Source organism: Medicago truncatula, chromosome 5 (genome assembly GCF_003473485.1).
Source record: "Medicago truncatula cultivar Jemalong A17 chromosome 5, MtrunA17r5.0-ANR, whole genome shotgun sequence".
Taxonomy (NCBI): Eukaryota; Viridiplantae; Streptophyta; class Magnoliopsida; order Fabales; family Fabaceae; genus Medicago; species Medicago truncatula.
Genome location: NC_053046.1, coordinates 1,030,847 through 1,049,062, shown reverse-complemented (window position 1 = coordinate 1,049,062; position 18,216 = coordinate 1,030,847). Strand labels below are relative to the sequence as shown.

At 34.9% G+C, this 18,216-nt stretch overlaps 4 protein-coding genes across 14 annotated transcripts; 1 reads left to right on the top strand and 3 right to left on the bottom strand.

Moving 5' to 3' along the window:
- Positions 1-721: 721 nt before the first annotated feature.
- LOC11441096 (putative 12-oxophytodienoate reductase 11) lies at positions 722-2,824 on the bottom strand. 2 transcript variants are annotated; one of them, XM_003610710.4, is made up of 4 exons: positions 2,663-2,824; positions 2,282-2,553; positions 1,748-1,906; positions 722-1,590 (listed from the first exon to the last, which is right to left on the bottom strand). In XM_003610710.4, the coding sequence occupies exons 1-4, from the start codon at positions 2,725-2,727 to the stop codon at positions 1,007-1,009; spliced, it is 1,080 nt and encodes a 359-aa protein (XP_003610758.1). In that variant the 5' UTR covers positions 2,728-2,824; the 3' UTR covers positions 722-1,006. The 2 variants fall into 2 exon arrangements, with proteins under 2 accessions (XP_003610758.1, XP_024639103.1); XM_024783335.2 differs by having other exon boundaries at positions 1,748-1,909; positions 2,285-2,553.
- A 1,668-nt stretch (positions 2,825-4,492) lies between these two features.
- On the top strand, positions 4,493-13,351 carry LOC11438666 (DExH-box ATP-dependent RNA helicase DExH16, mitochondrial). Of its 2 annotated transcripts, XM_003610709.4 has the most exons (16): positions 4,494-4,739; positions 4,852-4,990; positions 5,487-5,608; positions 5,712-5,902; positions 6,235-6,375; positions 7,245-7,367; positions 9,220-9,297; positions 9,672-9,840; positions 10,652-10,764; positions 10,934-11,014; positions 11,788-11,853; positions 12,037-12,101; positions 12,259-12,304; positions 12,386-12,502; positions 12,861-12,952; positions 13,034-13,351. In XM_003610709.4, exons 1-16 carry the CDS (start codon positions 4,685-4,687, stop codon positions 13,146-13,148), a joined length of 1,713 nt encoding a protein of 570 aa, XP_003610757.1. In that variant the 5' UTR covers positions 4,494-4,684; the 3' UTR covers positions 13,149-13,351. The 2 variants fall into 2 exon arrangements, with proteins under 2 accessions (XP_024641027.1, XP_003610757.1); XM_024785259.2 differs by lacking the exons at positions 12,861-12,952; positions 13,034-13,351 and having other exon boundaries at positions 4,493-4,739; positions 12,264-12,304; positions 12,386-12,486.
- A 646-nt stretch (positions 13,352-13,997) lies between these two features.
- LOC11441095 (pentatricopeptide repeat-containing protein At3g22670, mitochondrial) lies at positions 13,998-18,216 on the bottom strand. Of its 9 annotated transcripts, XM_024784350.2 has the most exons (6): positions 16,088-18,216; positions 15,838-15,926; positions 15,445-15,527; positions 14,949-15,059; positions 14,711-14,854; positions 13,998-14,596 (listed from the first exon to the last, which is right to left on the bottom strand). In XM_024784350.2, exon 1 carries the CDS (start codon positions 18,170-18,172, stop codon positions 16,511-16,513), a length of 1,662 nt encoding a protein of 553 aa, XP_024640118.1. In that variant the 5' UTR covers positions 18,173-18,216; the 3' UTR covers positions 13,998-14,596; positions 14,711-14,854; positions 14,949-15,059; positions 15,445-15,527; positions 15,838-15,926; positions 16,088-16,510. The 9 variants fall into 9 exon arrangements, with proteins under 9 accessions (XP_024640118.1, XP_024640116.1, XP_024640115.1 ...); XM_024784348.2 differs by having other exon boundaries at positions 15,838-18,216; XM_024784347.2 differs by having other exon boundaries at positions 15,445-15,926.
- LOC112416075 (triacylglycerol lipase 2) lies at positions 14,552-16,267 on the bottom strand. The gene is made up of 5 exons (XM_024784098.1): positions 16,147-16,267; positions 15,445-15,587; positions 14,964-15,059; positions 14,711-14,854; positions 14,552-14,596 (listed from the first exon to the last, which is right to left on the bottom strand). Exons 1-5 carry the CDS (start codon positions 16,265-16,267, stop codon positions 14,552-14,554), a joined length of 549 nt encoding a protein of 182 aa, XP_024639866.1.

Here is an 18,216-nt window from a genome sequence, read left to right as displayed (position 1 = left end):
GGCAGTTAACTGCCGAGGGGGTAAAATCGTATTTTATTAGTGTGGCACAGCCTTATCACACGTGGGAACAACAATTCTCCCTTGTAAAATGGTCATTAGTGTTACTTTAATTCATAAATATTTTTCATTGTGAACAATAGATAATCTTCAGTGCATGTTTCTTTGTTTTTTCATTTGCTGTTACAGTATAATATTTCTTTGTATGATTTTTCATAAAATATAACATGTAAGTAATTTATGGCATCGACAAGAACCATCGAATGTACAAATGTGTTCACAAATCACAGTTCTTTCAAATTTAAATGTTCTTCTGATTTCTATTTGTTTTTTATTTATATTCAAATTGGACAAGAAATTCCATGAGACTTCGTATATATGACTTAAGGATGGTGAAACTAATACTATATAAAAATTGGTTTTTCAGCTCCTATTTAAATCAAGGTAGTAGTAAACTACTCTTAGTTGTAGTATTTTAACCTGTACTTTTAATTTACTTCTCATTACACATTCTGCTTCAAACTGATTTTGCAAACAAGCAATTGCCTAGTGGCATTTTGCAGAGAAAATGAAAAGCTTCCATTTACTTTAGAACTTTGAAGAGAAAATTAAATTTGAGCTTTTACTCCTTTTTTGTCAATTCACCAAGATAATTAGGATAAACTGCTAAGGACTCGTCTCTATTCCTTTACTATTATGCTCGAACTAGATGTATAAACAATGCTAGAAAAATAAATGATGGCTACTATGAGTTTTTCTCCATTTTCTAATACACTTCTTCTCTTTAATTCCAGGAACCTATCAAACACAAAGCTCATATGGTATAAAATATCAGGTACATAATAGTTTACACACTGTGTGTCGTAGCAGTGAAGCTAGTATGGATAAAAAATGCTACTATAAGCAACAAAATTCTTAATTAAGTGAACAAATTTGCAAGGAGAAAAAACTTATTAAATATGGAGGTTCCACTTCCAACCTTGGATGCTACAATACAACATTGTTTTCTTCATTCAAGAAAGGGATAGTCCGTATAACCTACAACCGGATCAGAAGTGTAGAATGTCTCCCTGTTATATTTATTGAGAGGAGCGTTTAGTGCAAATCTCTTCGGCAAATCTGGATTCGCTAAGAACAAACGACCATAAACAACAAGATCTGCCCTATTATCTGCTATAGCATTGATCCCATCTTGTCTGTCATAACCTCCCGCAACCATGAAAGTACCATTGAAAGCCTTTCTCATGGGCACCAGACTGTAAGGGCTTTCAATCGTTTCATCATTTGATTTTATTCTTGGTTCCACCATGTGACAGTAAAGAATATTGTACTTATTGAGGGCATTAACCATATAAAGTCCCAATTCTGTGGGATTGGAGTCTCTAGATTCTGAATGTTCCGCAAAAGGTGATAATCTAATTCCAACTCTTTCTGCTCCTATCTCATTCACAACAGCGTCAACAACTTCCAATGCAAATCGACAACGATTCTCAAGGGATCCACCATATTCATCTGTTCTATCATTCACTTTATCTTTCATGAATTGTTCAAGTAGGTAGCCATGAGCTCCATGAAGTTCAACACCATCAAAACCTGCAATTTGCATCACATTGAGCATGTTAGTTGATTTTCAAAATGTCCCACTGCCCTTTAAAGCAACAAATAGTCCTGTTTCTGAAAAATATCAATATTGTACTATGATTGAATCACATTTCGTTTGGAATAAATTTGTACAGATCCACAAACTTACCAGCTTCAATAGCATTTCTTGCAGCGAGTCTGAAGTCATTTACAATATTAGGAATTTCATCTGTCCTTAGCCTTCTCGGTGGTGAGAATTTTTCAAAATCATTGCTTGTCAGTGACTTGTCTGTAGAAGATATCGGTTCTTGTCCATTCGGTTGAAAACCTGTTGAGAATAACATGGACACACAGAGTAAGTATTTTATTTGTATAAATGTGTGCATATATATTACTTAAAAAATCAGAAAGCAGTTGCCTCTTAATAGTAGTAATACTAAAAGAAAAAAAAAACAGATTTGGGTTGTGTATAATCAAGGAGTTGTGACTGCATTTATTCAGACACGTCCGATCAATATTGGACAGTCCGGATTTCAAGCTCACTAATTTAGATTTAAAAAAGTCAAAATTTTCATTGAAATCTAGACAGCCGATCTTGATGTGGTTGACTGCATGCACGCTGACACACAATCTAAATCCAACAATAACAAACAACATCGAACTAAAATAATCTTCAAATTTATATGAGGAAATAAATACATACTAGAATTAGAAACTCTTCCAACATGCCAAATCTGACAGAAGAATGTAGCACCTTTGGCATGAACAGCATCCACAATAGGTTTCCACGCCTCGACATGCTCTTTAGTCCATATACCTGGTGTGTCTGGATACCCTTGAGCAGTGTCAGAGACACCGGTAGCTTCAGCTATGAGAAGACCACCTTTGGATGCTCTCTGTGAGTAATAGAGGACAGCATGAGGTTGAGGAACGTTGCCATATGATCTTATTCTAGTGAGTGGTGCCAAAACAACTCTGAAAATGGGAGGTTAATTAGCAAGACAAGGTAAGCATTGATATTGATATTGAAATTGAATAGAAAGTGAAATAAACATAACATTGAAATTGAAAGTATAATAGGTACCTATGAGAGAGACTGAAATTGCCCATCTTGTAAGGTGTAAGAAGAGGAATGGGATCAGCTTCCATTTTGATACCAATTAAATCAAATTAATGTGATAACTGAATAAATTTTGATGCAAATATGCAATTCAAATTGAGAGGGGGTTGGTAGGGTCCGGTGCATCTATATTTATAGTATATGGATGGTATGTGCTGGAAAGTCAAATACCCCACCAAAAACTTTTTGGTGACGTGTGCCATTGCGTTGCTATAGTTGCTTATTGGCGTATTGTCCCCATTGAAGAGGAAGGTCTTATTATTTGTTTCTATTTGTACCTCTCCATTAAACCGTCCACGTTCCTTCTTTTCTCCTTAATTTCTCGGTTTCCCTGCTGTCTTTAAAAGGAAATGCTTGTTTTTTACTTTAGTGCATGTAAACACAATTATGTTCATATGGATACATGTTTTTAGAAGAAGAAAAAAAAGAGAGCTTATTTTTGTATGATAATGCACGTAGAATTTTTAGATACAATATTTACACCCGCACTCAAAAAGCTGAAAAGTTAGAAAAAATAATAATTAAATAGTGTCTAATCTTTTTTCAAAAATCGTGTGCCTGAAACAAAAATGTAAAAATATAAGAACAAAAAGTTTGATTTTAAAAAAACTATTTTCATAAGTTTAATAAATTAAGGGCTTTTAGAATTATTTTTTTCATAAGTTTCATAAGTTTAAAGAGTGTCGAGTGATAATTATTTTTTTAGAATTTTGTTTTAATCAAGTGGAAATTGAAATACTGGACTTTTTTATATAATGATTTCTTATTTTAGAATATTTAAAGAGTGCCTCAAAACACTTATTAACAAGACCCATTTTATTTTAGAAATTTAGTATTTGAAAGTGAGATATTGAGACGAACAAGAACACTCTCAAACCAATAGTACTACTAGTATTAGGGTCAATGTGTATTGACTTATTTGAGTTTATGAAAAATAGTTAATACAAATAAAAAAGTTTTAATGTTAATTCATTAATTATCACTAATGAAAAATTATATTTTTATAAAATAGTTTTTCCAAAATTACTTTGACAAACTTATAAATAATACATACAAACTAATTTATTTGCGTATACTGTTTTATATAAAAGCTCAAATCCAAATTGACAGGTTTATAAAAAAAAATAAAAAAAAAAGGCTTAAATGCTCTTTTGGTCTCTTAACTATTTAATTGGTATCGCTTTGGTCCCTTAACTAAACTAAAAAAAAATTGTTTGAGGATTTTATGTTTTTTTTAGTCTCGTTTTGGTCTCTTCTGTTAGGTTTCCGTTAGTTTTAATTAAAAACGTTAAGTGTGGACACATGTCACCTTGTCATTGGCTCTGTTTTTTTTTTTTTTACAAAATATAAACTTTTTATATAAAAAAATAATAATTTTTTATAATATATATATTTTATTTTTTTAAAAAAAATCCCAGAACCAATGACAAGGTGACACGTGTTAACTCTGGGACACGTGTCACTTTGTCATTGGCTTTGTAAAAAGAAAAACTCAGAGTCAATGACAAGGTGCCACGTGTCCAGGAGTTAACTTTTTTTAAAAACCCTAACGGAAACCTAACAGAAGGGACCAAAATGAGACTAAAAAAAACTTAAAATCCTCAAACAATATTTTTTTAGTTAAAGGACCAAAGCGATATCAATTAAATAATTAAGGGACCAAAATAGCATTTAAGCCAAAAAAAAATGTCAGTGATCAATTGATAACATGTTAGTTTATAATTTATTAGCTAATTATTCTTTAAGAAAAAATAATTTGCTAATACCCCTAAAAAAAATGAATTTGCTAATTAATTAATTAATGTTGCTTGGTCCAACCAAAAACAATTAACGTTGCTTGAAGAGGCGGAGAGTGAGGTTCGGAAATCCACCCACCACCACCACCACCACCACTGGCGGCACCGTTATCGCATGATATTATTTCATTCCCTTTTTTCTTCTATTTGACTCTATTATACTTCAATCTTCTTACCCTTTCCTACAACAATGGCTTCCTTTCTTCTTCGCCGCAACTCCAACCTCCTCGCTCGTTCTCTTACCGGTGAGCTCCTAAGTTCACCGTCAAATCAATTTTTCTCAATTTTTATATATATTTTTTATTATGTTTGAATTCCGACGAATACTTACGTATTGCTATTATGTTGGTATATCAGGTAATTATAAGGAGCAATTTTGCCCGTACTTTCAAGCCAAATTTGAATGTTTAGGTGCTGCTTTAAACAGTTTACATCCATATAGTCGCAGTTATGGTTCTGCTTCCGGTTCCATCCGAAATGAAATTACCGACATGACGTAAGTATGTATATATACATGCATGTTCCATAGGTATTCAATGTGCCATGTTATGTTAGTTTGAAGAGAAATGATATTTTCATGTCAAATCGTTGTCCTTTAGTTTTTATGTATACCGTATATTAATGCATATAGGTTGTAGAAGATAAAAAGTAAGAGATAGAGAGATAAACATATATTGTGTCACATTGGTGTCTGAATTTTGATGTTCAAATAACACAACTCTAGTTTGTTTTTTCTTTATGTCAAAGGTTGTTATATGAAGTTAGATATACTTGTAAATCTTTAGAGACATGTTTCATTGCCATTGAAGTGTGTTATCTTTCAGATGGAATCTCTTTTTGCCTATGCTTGCTTTCTATAAGTTGAGATTATGGGTAATTTTTAATATTGTATATTGTGCTAAAGATGTGATGCAACGGTCATGATTATATCGTCATTTTTTGTTTACATTTAATGGTTGTGAAAGCTGATGTTTGTTTCCTGTTTGTTTTAGTTGCCCTCATACATGGTATCCGTTGGCTAGGAGGAAACGTCGCAGGGTTTTCCTGCATGTTGGTCCCACTAATAGTGGTAAAACATATCAAGCTCTGAAGCAACTTCAGTCGAGTGCTTCTGGTAAATTGCTTCTCAATCTTTTGAAATGGCAATGGTTAATCTGTAATGTTGATGAAAATATGGTAAGCTGGGTAATTTAGTAGTTTCGTTTTTTGCTTTGTAGGAATATATTGTGGCCCTTTAAGATTGTTGGCTTGGGAGGTAGCAAAGCGATTGAACAAGGCAAATGTTCCTTGTGATCTCATAACAGGTCAGGAGAGAGATGAAGTTGAGGGTGCACATCATAAGGCTGTTACAGTTGAAATGGCTGATGTATCAACTGATTATAAATGTGCTGTTATTGATGAAATTCAGGCAAGTTAAATTTTCATTTTGAGACTCCTTTTTGGTTTTATATGAGCCAACATAATTATTTCACATCTTAAACATCTTGTTCTTATCATAATCATGTCACATCAGTTATTCTATTTTAATGGTATTACTATTATTAGTTTAGAGTTAAAATAATTTATTCATGATTGAAGCATCTGCATTGTGGAAAACATAGATGGCTTTGTGAGCGTTGCTGGTCATTTTTTCATATCTTGTTACTTTATGAAAATATAAGCATATATAGGTTTTTCACCTTATGCTTGTTATTGTGAATAATTTTCTATGTTAATCTTTATCTTGCTTTCTGCATTTAGATGTTGGGGTGTAATACAAGGGGCTATTCTTTTACACGTGCTTTGTTAGGCATTGCTGCCGATGAACTTCACCTCTGTGGTGATCCAGCTGCTGTTCCTCTTATTCAAGAGATATTGGATATTACTGGTGATGAGCTTGAGGTATTGAAACTTATGTTCTCCATTGAGTCTCGGAATAATCTATGAAAACATTATCTTTTTTGGGATAAGGGGGTGGGAATGGGACAGATAAACTAGAATACTAGATAAATTATTAGTTATAGTAACTTCATTCCCATGTGTTGTGTACAAGTGTGAGTTATATGTCCCACATCGGATAGAAAAGTAAAGGATGAACACTTTATAAGTAAGAGGACCCATAAACCTATAACCTTAAGGTTTTTGGTAAGAGTGTGGCGTCTCTCTCACTTGTGCGGTTGTTCTAGCCTCGATGTGGACGGTCCCCCTAGCTCCCCTCAGTGACCCAACAGAGCCCAAAAATTTCAATATGGTATCAGAGCCCAAAGAGTTTATATAGAGGAGGCAATTTGTGGGGTTGTGTTAGGCCCAACCACCATTTCTAACATGGTATCAGAGCCTATCCTAGATCTATCGTTGGGCTTCCCGCATCGTCCACGCTTCAGACCCATTGGGCAGGGCTGAAGCGTGAGGGGGTGTGTTGGAAATTCCGCCTTAATTGCAGTCCCCCCTAGTCGCCTAAATTGCAACCTTTGGTTAGCCTACATTGCAGCCTCCAACACCTTCATTGTGTTGGCTTTGAGGGGGTGGATTTAGTCCCACATCGGATAGATAGCACTCTTGAGAAGAGTTTATAAAGAGGAGGCACTCCTCACCTTACAAACCGGTTTTGTGACGATGAGTTAGGCCCCAAATTTCAACACCATGAATTGACCATTATGGTAAAAACTGTTCTTGAGGCTCTCTGTTTGCTCATGATGCTTTATACTAGTTTTATTAAAATGCAGTTTGAATCTCTCCGACGGATTTTTTTTTCTTCATATGTACTGCAGGTTCAATATTATGAGAGATTGTCACCTTTAGTCCCAATGAAGGTTCCTCTTCGATCCTTGTCTGATGTAAGAAACGGTGATTGCATAGTTACCTTTTCACGCCGGGATATATACAAATTGAAGGTGAACTTTAACATCTTTTTAATTTATTTAGTACGAGATACGGGAGATACATGTAGAAAATTCACGTGAACATATATATATATATATATATATATATATATATATATATATATATATATATATATATATATATATATATATATATTATTTTTTTGCTATTTTGGTGTTCTGAATTCAAAACAATAATCAGTTTGCAACTTTAATTATAAATTTCCTTATGCACTTTGCATTTTTTCTATAACATCGACCCACTACTAAATTTAGCTAGCACTTGATTGTATTGTCTTATCTCTACTATGATATAGTTCACAACTAGAATCAGAAATTAATTCACTCCAATCTTTTAGCATCTAATTGAACATTACAACTTAAAGTGTCTGTAGTCATGTTGCTGGTGCTATTTCTGCTAATGAATATATGAAATGGAGATAATAGATAAATTGCCAGAATTCTATGTGCTGGAAGATGGAATGATGGGATATAATATTTTTCTCAACTTCGCTTCAACAATCTTTTAATCATTAGTTCCTTAAAAAAAAAAAAACTTTTAATCATTAGTTCCTGTTCATCTTTCTTTCCCATTCTATGCTTTCTTCTACCAGACCATATCCGTGTCTATTGATTTCATAGCACGTTTTATCGTGATTTGACAATTGGAGGATTGTAGACTGGAAGCTCGTTTGGTGGTTTATCTATAAGTTGCTTTCGGCCTGTTTGTTGTCGTGGGTATCTGGCTATTTGAAGCCGGTGGCTGTTATAGGGGTTTGAATAGGTGATTTATAGCTTTGAATAGGTGGTTTATGTAGCCAGTGCCGCCGCGACTGGTTCCTTATCTAGCTCCTTCTGGTGACTCTCTTCTGCCTGAACTGGTTTTTCGACAAACAGTAACACCGAATCTGGACTCCTTCAGTGATTTGTTTCTGTTCATTGCGCCACTGCACCACCATTCTTGACTTCCTTCACAATCTATTTTTGAGTTTTGGTGGGCCGATCGCTTTTGTTTCGAGATCGGGAATCAAATTCTAAATTCTAGATTTTGGGCTTGTTAACGGTGTCATATCCGGCGGACTGGGGTTTTGTTGTTTTGTGCAGACTCACTCTCAAACTGTGTTGGTGTTTCGTTCCCTTGCTATGTCACGAAAGGGCGATGATTGTGTCTGAGGGAATGGCGTTTAATTGATGGGTTGTTGAAGAAGATTGAAGAGTGTAGGAAGGATGAGGAGTAGGGAGAGAGTAGTTCGATTTGGGATGTTTAGTTGGTTAGGATGAGGATCAGAGGGTCTTTGCTGAGGCAGAGGTGTTTGTTGTTGATAGTTACGGGATTTCGCTCAATTGGTGTTAGGGGAATCAGTCTGTGGATAGGGCGGTTGGTGACTGGGAAGAAGAGAAGAGTTATGTGGGGTGGGATCTTTTGATCCTACTGATTGTTTGAATAGGTGATTTGGAACCTGGGAATTTGAATTGGAATACGGGAGATGTATTGTAACATAATGTGGTTTTGTTTTGGGGTTTATGTGGGAGGTTCTTTGGTGTTGGTGTGCAACAGCATGGTGGTGGATATTGGCATCATGAGTTGCCTTGTGTTGGAGTTTTTTGTTATTTAGGTGCTTGTTGTGTTTCTTTGTTGCTTTCGGGTGTTTACTGCTATAGCAGTACTTGTTCTTTTGTATTGGCCCAATTTGATAATGTCTTATATTCGGATTGTTGCATTATTAATAAAATTTGCTGTTAAAAAAAAAAAAAAAAGACAGACTGCTAACCTATTTTGAATTCAACAAATTTAATTGCATTTTGGAAATTTTGTTTATGTACTGTGGACTAACTTGTTAAAGTGGACATTCATATTGCTCAGAAACGAATTGAGAGAGAAGGAAAGCATCTTTGTTCGGTAGTATATGGTTCACTGCCACCAGAGACTCGAACAAGACAGGTCTGAGCTCCCACCTTTTTCTTAGAAGTTTTAGGTTTCCCTTTTGAATTACACTTGTTTCATGGGAATTTGATCTTTAGGTTTTAACGTTTACATCCCATACAATAATATTTTTCCTCTGTTTTGTTCTTTTGCGTCTTTTGTATTTCTAATTCAGACAAAAACCTTCATGTTGGCTATTATCAGTTTATATGGTTTTAGTGTTATTTCATGGTTTTGTTGGGAAATTCCTTCTCCTTTCCTGTGCACTTATAGGCTTACCATAATTAACTTACTATATTTATCAAGATATGTTGATAAATGTTTCACCTTTCCTTTGTATTGTCCCCATCTGCCAATGATTTGCTGAGTTCAAAGTTTCATTAGGACTGCAGGCAAGCATGTTCAATGATGCAAGTAGCGAGTTTGATGTTCTTGTGGCCAGTGATGCCATTGGAATGGGCCTTAATCTAAACATCTCTAGGATCATTTTTTCAACGATGCAGAAGTTTGATGGTTTTCAGATGCGAGATCTGACTGTACCTGAGATCAAACAGATTGCAGGTAGTATGTAATTATTTGAAGCAGATTGACATTGCTCCAGAATTTGATTAAATGACTGTAGCTGATATATGATAACTCTGATAATTTATGTTTTTTTGTCAATAAATAGATATATTTATGTCCAATAAGAGAAAAGGGAATTTTTTTGGGTGATTCTGTAAATGTCAAATTAACTTTTGACCAGTGGATAGCCTTCATAATTTTTTTACACTTGTATTTTAATATGAGGCTGGCCAGCTATACCTGTTGTGTAGTGAATTTAAATGAACTAATTTAGCTTGGATAAGCAGGTGTCAAAACATTCTTTCTATTTATATCATCCTTTGGAATGCTGATTATTCTGGATAATGCAGCAAAGTTATTTATGTTTATGTCAAGATTCTATGTGGGACAGTCTATACATGTCCTGGAAAACCTTTGCAGCATTATAAAAAAGATTAAACTTCTGGTTTTAGTTTTATTTTCATTCCTAATCTTTGGGCTTCAACATGCCCTTTTTCACATCTCTTCTCTCACTCTACTCAACTCAATCTATTGTTTCTCCTTGAGGGAGCTAGGCTCTATTAATTTTGATTTTTCTGTCTTGTTTTATATATTTGAATCAATTTGTTTTTAATGTTTATTGATTTAGCATAAACTTCAGGTTTTAAAAAATGATCACTAAAGTCAAATCTCTATTATTTACTGTTCTAGCAGATTTTATTTTTATATTTTATTGTAATAATGTGAAGATTTGGAGTAATATGTCCTGTATATTTGATTGTGCATCATACATTATTTTCGCTTTACTTGAATGTGTATATTCATGCAGGGAGAGCTGGTAGATATGGGTCAAATTTCCCTCTCGGAGAAGTAACGTGCATGTCAGGAGACGATTTACCTTTGCTTCATTCAGCATTGGACTCTCCATCACCCATTTTGGAGGTAACCTGACCACGTAATGCCTAATTACTCTGTACTACTAAATATGTATGTAGTGTAGGAGAAACTGAAAATAAAGAAGCTTCTAGTAAGTATACACCTTTATCTGAATTTTGTTTACTTTATTTCAATTCTTTCATTGATGATTTGTGTAATATATATTCTTATGCAGCGTGCTGGACTACTTCCCTCCTACGAACTGTTGTATATGTATTCACGGTTACACCCCCAAGCTGGTTTCTATCAAGTACTGGTGAGTTTTGTGCTTGTTTAGTTGCATGTCGGAAACCATCAAACTCAAATTTAAGTGTATGAAACATAATTCCACCGTAAAAATACATTTTAGACTCTTTTGAGTTAGCCCTAAAATCAATTCACATCGCCTATTCGGAGCTATTATGAGTATTTTTTTGCCCCACGGAATGTGTTTAAAAATCACTTTCTTTGTTATTGTTTCCAAATATATTCCTTTTTACTTTCAAATCACTTTTAACTAGAATAAGTGTTACAAAATCAATTCATTCAAAATCAAATCTGTCCACGGTAGAACCACATACACTTACTATATAACTAGAAGTTTGTGAGGTACATAGTTTTAATGATTGTCAAAGCAAGACTGCAAGTACAAAGAAAAATACTCCCTACGGTCTCAATTATAAGTAACTTTTCTTTTTTTAGGTTCATTGAATAAATGATGTATGTGGTCTATAATATAGACCACAGACATCATTCATTCAAAATCAAATTTGTCCACGGTAGAACCACATACACTTACTATATAACTAGGAATTTGTGAGGTACATAGTTTTAATTGTTGTCAAAGGCTTAAAGCAAGACTGCAAGTACGAAGAGAAATTGTATGTGATTAATAATTACTAAATAGTAAATGGGCAGGTGTTAACAAACATACTGTTCGCGTCATCTGTCAAACTGTCAAAGTTGAATTTCCCTAGATTTCTTAACATTAGAATGTATTATCGCATTATTGCCCAAAAGTATATATTTACTATCACTTTTATATTGCAGGAGCATTTTGTTGACAATGCCAAATTATCTGAAAAGTATTTCATTGTTAATTGTGACCAAGTATTGGTATGTCTTTGAATAGCTGTCTTGTCATTGAATCATAAACATTTCATATCAATGTCATATTGCTCTTCATTAGTACTACTGTATCATTTATCTAATATCCCTCAATAATTTGATTGTTTACTGATTTCCCTTCTAAAAACTTTGTTGCGGGTGTTGTTTGTACTTTGTACTTATTGGCACCAGAAAGTGGCTGCTGTTGTTGATGAGTTTCCCCTTGAATTGCGTGATAAATACCTTTTTTGTATCAGGTACATTCATATCTTTTCAGAAAATTTCGTTTTTAGAATGCAATACCCACATCTTAAGGACGCTTCTATGAATTGAAACCCTGATAGATTAGGGTGTCAGTATTTTATATAATTTAACCTTTTCAGTTTCATTTTTACTGATTTCCGTAATACTCAGTCCAGCTGACATGGACGATGAGATTTCATCTCAAGGCCTGACACAGGTAATTAACATTTAGTAAGTGTCAAATATGTTGATGTTAGTTTGAATGGTAAAAAAATTGACATGATGCATGTTGTACCAGTTTGTAGAGAATTATGCGAAGAAAGGCCTTGTCCGGCTTCGAGAAATATTTACACCAGGAACACTGAAAGTACCCACGACGCCTCAAGCTCTTAAGGACCTGGAATCCATCCACAAGGTTTTTTCTGTTGCTTTAATTTTTATATCCTCTGACACAACATTAAGCTTGTTGCGCTGTGACCTATAGTGTGTTTGGTTTAATGTCCGTGAGACAGTGAACACCCATTCTCACCAACAAAACCCAATAGTAGCTTTCACTTCGAAGTGATTTGATAGCCAGACACTTAACTGTCAAGGTCCAATAAATGGTCATGGTCGTGTACAATTTCATAACTTCAGCCACCAGGTTAACAACCATGAGCACCATACAGAGTTTCCGATTGTTTACCTTCATTTAGTTTGATGGAAAATGTTTATAATCCCTATTTTAATTCATTTAGTATATTTGTGAGTTTTTATTGGTGCCAAAACTGCAGGTCTTGGATCTCTATGTTTGGTTGAGTTTTAGGTTGGAAGATTCTTTCCCAGATCATGAGCTGGCTAAATCTCAGAAGGCCCTTTGCAGCATGTGTGTGTTGCTTAATCTTTGTGATATACTGATTTGTCCAATTTTATCCTTGAAGTATATATTAACGATTTGATTTTATAGGCTGATTGAGGAATTCCTTGATAGATACGGGTGGCAGAAGCCAATGGCTAGACGGTTGCCTTTGCGCAAAGTGTCAAATTCTCTGTTATCCCAAAACTTGAGGCAGCATTTATAAGTTCTGCCCTTTCCATACCAGCACTATGACCTCTGCGCTCATTTGTATGCTTAGCATTGTAAAAGTTTCAGAAAACAATATCTTTTTTTTGGTTGTTGTATATTCTATCCCTTGGGCGATTATTTCTTATTTTTATCATGACTGTTGTTGTACTACAAATTAAATTTACATAGTAAAGATTAAATAATCTCTATTATTTTTTACTTGAGTTTTTTTTTCTTCTCTATCAAATCATAACATCATTTCTTCATCATATATTCATATTATTATGTTCCCTCGTTATTTCTTCATCCTGGTACTGTTATTTTGATCTTTTCATCCTGTATAGCATGCTCTATCTTCATATTGGCTCTATTTTATTTATTTTGTTTATGTTGCTAAAAGAAACAAACTTAACTCATTTCTTTCATGTAGTCTATGCTGAAAACCTTCATTCTAGAGATCAACTAAGTAACTTTTTATTGTTTCTTCTTCGTTCTCTACTCTTGTTTTTTCGGTAAAAAGGTAAACCAGATTAAAAATCTCTCCTCTCCTCTTGCAGACCAAACATATATTTAATTAAAATTCATATATTTCCCTCTATTAAATCAAACATATTTAATTAAAAAGCCATGTCAATATTTTTATATTTGTTTTTTTAAGGACACTCTTTAGCATCATCCTTAATTAAAAGATATTTCCTCCCCTCCATCAAAATCTCTTTCCTCCCCTACCTTGAACCAATCAGACCCTTCGAGGTCTAGATTCTTCTGAGACATTGAACTCAATTTATAAAATAAAATAAAATAAACCCGCTATGCTACTAAACTTGGAAACCAAAATTAATGACTTTCTATATGAGAAGATGGCTTAAATTTACAACAATGCAATGCAATTGAATAAATCTTGGTGGAACAATAATGATAAAAAAACCAAGAGTATGGATGGCGCATAAATATCAGTACTAGGCCAACTATCCAAACAATCATTTCAAAAGTGTAGGGAGTCAAAACTCCATAACCAATGATTTTCACAAGTGCAATTACATGCCAACTGAGGCAAGGGTGTATCTCGTGTAGATTTATTCTACACTAGATACTAAGGCTTACAAAAGAAAAATTCTGTTGATCACCAAGAGTCTACTCACGGGATCAACCATGATCCAGCCTGAGCCAACAAGTCCTCTTCAAGTCAATCTTGTGCTAAAAGTGCACTAAACATTTTGTTCCCCCAGAACATGTCCCGCCATCAATTCCCCAATCTGATCTTTCTCCTTTAACATGCTCTTAATCTCAAGCTTTCACATCAATAGCTTGACTGTGGTCTCCATTCGAGTAAATCCCTTCGAGACCATCTCCTCAAAGAATGTGCAAGCCTCCACAAGTTTTCCGCTATTAGATAAACTCTGTTAAGAAGAAAATTACTTACCCTTTAAGGCTAAATTCGAAAATTCCCAATTTGTACAGTGACTGTCAAGAAGAAATACAAATTTTCAAAGTTAATATTTGAATTTTGAAAAACAATTATATCTATTTTGTTTCAATTTGTGAAAAAGAAACAATGCATTTATCAACAAGTGTTACCTCTGCAATGAAATGGTCAGCAGCATCTTTTGTTAATGGTGAGGTCATCTGACCAACATAAGCAATTGGACAAAGCAAGGCAGCTGATCTCAACTTGTCCAATTGTTGATCTTTGGAAAAAGCAGCCAATGCAACCAAAGTTCCCTACAAAAAAGAATTCAAAAATCTTCATTACTCATCAAATTGAATTATATATATGAAGAGGTAAAAACTTACAAAAATTAACCAATTAAATCACCTATGAGTGACCAACGTAGTGTAGTTTTTGTCCAGTTTGATCATGCACATACTGGAATGTTGCTGGAAGATCATATGCAACTAATTCATCCCATGACCAATTCCAATAATCCTAAACATTTGAAACCTGATATTAGCAATGGAATCAAATTGGACTACCTAAAAGTACTAACATGATCCGAGATTTTCAATTTCGAGGACTGTTTTGAAATATTAAAAATTCCAGAGACTAAGTTGAGAGCAGCCTACAATTCCACGGATTACTTTGGTTATTCAATTGAATCAAATTTCATGACCAGAGAAATGCAGCAACATATTCTTTTAAATTGTAGTCTGCAACGGCAATTGCGGCCACAACATAAAGGATTTTGAGATCTTCACAACGGCACCGCAACTGCAATTTTGACCACATTGACTGCATTTTTCCGCAATATAAAGGTTTGTAGTGTAATCGCAACTTAAAACCATGTAATATAGTAAAAAAAAACAAAACTAACCGAGCTGTTATTAGAAAATGATGCATGTCCATGACTATATTTGGTTCCTCGTGTGTTAGCAATCCAAACATCAAATCCATTATCTGCCAACAGAAATGCAAGAGATTGATTATAGGTGGTAGCAACAACCATGTCACACCATCCTACAAAAACACACCAATCATATAAATGCTTATGCATAAACTATTTTAATAACAAAAGATAAACTAAAGTCAAACTGTTTTCGTAAACTCTCCTTGAGAGTTAATGAAAATAAGATGAAAACAACTTATGGCCATGGCATAAGCTATTTTTATAAGCTCTCCTAAACAGTATCACACATGTTTATGTCAGTATATAAACTCAAATGAATCAATCCGGCCTATAGTTATACTTATAGTAACCACCACTAACCATGAATAGTCCAAGCTGTAGCACAACTGGTATACTATTTCCAGGTTTCCCTCTTGGTAGAATTCTTTGCATGTTAAGAACATAACCATCTTTTGTTCGACAATTACATACATATAGAAGCTAGTTAGAAGCTATTACTTGTTCTAAAAACAATTATATACACGGTAGCTGGTTAGAAGCTACTTTTTGCTCAAAATGTTGCTGATTTCTAATTAAAAAAACAGAAACATATGAAAGCAATGCACAGTACCAAGTGTACTTCACAAGCATAGCCTTGTGTCTTCACTAGTTATACTGATGAGCATACACCATCATTGAGTTCTGGTGCCAATGCAGTAATAGTGCTTAAGGGTAAGATTTTTGTTCTTGATGCAAGAGTTAAACCACAGAAGAGAATCACAAGTGTTATTGAGAGTGATGACTTTGCCATCTTGTATTTTCTGATGTTTTAATCTTCTTCATTCAGGCATTATTTATATGAACAGAAAACATAATAAAAACACAAAAACACAGGAAGGAAAAAATTCTATAGATTTATTCTACCCTTATACTAAGGCTTACAAAAGAAAAATTATATTGATCAACCAATCACCAACAGTCTAATCACGGGATCAACCATGATCCAGCCTGAACCAACAAGTCCTCTACAAGTCAATCTTGTGCTAAAAGTGCTCTAAACATTTTGTTCCCCCAGAACATGTCCCGCCATCAATTCCTCAATCTGGTCTTTCTCCTTTAACATGCTCTTAATCTCAAGCTTTCGCGTCAATAGCTTGACTGTGGTCTCCATTGGAGTAAATCCCTTCGAGACCATCTCCTCAAAGAATGTGCAAGCCTCCACAAGTTTTCCGCTATTAGACAAACTCTGCACCAGAAGCGTATAAGTTCCCCGATCAGGGCATAGGTCATGTTTGAACATGTGATCCAGCAAAAACTTGAGCACCTTCATCCTCTTCTTTTTGCAGCACATCTTGAGTAAAGGATGGTAAGTCTGAAGATCCGGTTTGCACGATGTTTCTTCCATTTCCTTAAGCAACCTAAGTGCAGTTTCTTCCTTTGAGTGTGCACAAGCGGTACTAATCATAGTATTATATGTCACCACATCTCTCACAACCCCTTGCTTAGGCATATCATCAAAAACCTCACAAGCATCCTTTAACCTACCAGCTTTGCCAAGAATGTACATCAATGAGCTATAAAATGGAGTGTCGGGCACAATTCCATCCTTCTTCATTCTTTCATATTCCTCCAAAGCTTTGCTCAATTGCCCCGCCTTCCCGTAACCAAGCAACAGAATAGTATAAGTCACAGCATTTGGAGGACAACCATTTCCCCTCATTTCCTCCAAAACTTCATCAACTTTGCGAAAATCCTTATCATGACAATAAGATTCAATGAAATTATTATACGTAAAAACATCCGGCTCAAATCCATGTTCCTTCCTCTCCTCCATCACTTTCCGCGCTTTCTCAAAGTTTCTAACTTTGCACCACCCATTTATCAAAATATTGAAAGACGGAGAACTCAATGGAACAGAACTCTTAAACTCATCAAGAACATTATGAGCAATTTCAATACTTTGTCCTTTCACCAAAGCATCCAAGAGCTTATTCAATGCAGCCGTATCCTTTTCGACACCATACTTACCCATTCCGCGAAACGCTTCAACAGCATCTTCATGTCTCTGAGCCTTTGCAAACCTCCTCATTACCTTACTCATTGTATCCAAACACACATACCCTTCAATTCTTTTCATTTCCTTGACCAATTTCCACATGAGATCAAATTCCTTAGCTTTTCCCAATATATCAACCATCAAATTGTACACTTCAGGAGAATGCACATAAGGTGTTTGTTTTTTCGCCCAAATGAAAAAACCATATGCCGCAACCCAATCATTTCCGAATCTCTTCAAAACCTGCATAACCAAACTGTTGGAAACCCGAAAACCACTACCATCGAGTGCTTGAACAACATGGTCATGAGAAGAATGACGTTGTTCCTTAAGAAAAGTGCTGATTTTTTCAACATCTTCAAGGTGAATGCTTTCCTCCAAAGATGGTTTTGCAAAGAGTTTGGGTTTGGTTTGAAGGATGCTGGAATCAACCCAATGAGCGAGAGAAGGGATAACGAAATCGTCGTCGGAGTTTGAAGGGGTTGGTTTATCGGAGAACATGACCCATGGTGGAAGTTCAGGTGATTCAGGTGAGTTAACTACCACAGTGCAGAAAGGGTTGATGAAGAAATGCGGCGAGACATTGGAACTGCGAGTGGTGGTGATTCGTGGAGAGAGGTGGCGGGTGAGGTGGTGGAGAATTCGGTACTTGGACAGCATTTCGAGGCTACGAAGGTTTGATTTGTGGTCTAAACCTAAAACTG

Excerpts from the sequence above, each read along its gene's own strand:
- LOC11441095 (XM_024784346.2), bottom strand. The coding sequence starts at position 18,172 with ATGCTGTCCAAGTACCGAATTCTCCACCACCTCACCCGCCACCTCTCT.
- LOC112416075 (XM_024784098.1), bottom strand. The coding sequence starts at position 16,267 with ATGGCAAAGTCATCACTCTCAATAACACTTGTGATTCTCTTCTGTGGT. Across the intron at positions 14,855-14,963 it reads CTGGACAAAAACTACACTAC|GGAACTTTGGTTGCATTGGC; the intron begins GTTGGTCACTCA and ends TCTTTTTTGTAG. Across the intron at positions 14,597-14,710 it reads CTGACCATTTCATTGCAGAG|TCACTGTACAAATTGGGAAT; the intron begins GTAACACTTGTT and ends TCTTCTTGACAG.
- LOC11441096 (XM_003610710.4), bottom strand. The coding sequence starts at position 2,727 with ATGGAAGCTGATCCCATTCCTCTTCTTACACCTTACAAGATGGGCAAT. Across the intron at positions 2,554-2,662 it reads AATTTCAGTCTCTCTCATAG|AGTTGTTTTGGCACCACTCA; the intron begins GTACCTATTATA and ends TCCCATTTTCAG. Across the intron at positions 1,591-1,747 it reads AAGAAATGCTATTGAAGCTG|GTTTTGATGGTGTTGAACTT; the intron begins GTAAGTTTGTGG and ends TGCAAATTGCAG.
- LOC11438666 (XM_003610709.4), top strand. The coding sequence starts at position 4,685 with ATGGCTTCCTTTCTTCTTCGCCGCAACTCCAACCTCCTCGCTCGTTCT. Across the intron at positions 4,740-4,851 it reads CCTCGCTCGTTCTCTTACCG|GTAATTATAAGGAGCAATTT; the intron begins GTGAGCTCCTAA and ends TTGGTATATCAG. Across the intron at positions 9,841-10,651 it reads TGAGATCAAACAGATTGCAG|GGAGAGCTGGTAGATATGGG; the intron begins GTAGTATGTAAT and ends ATATTCATGCAG.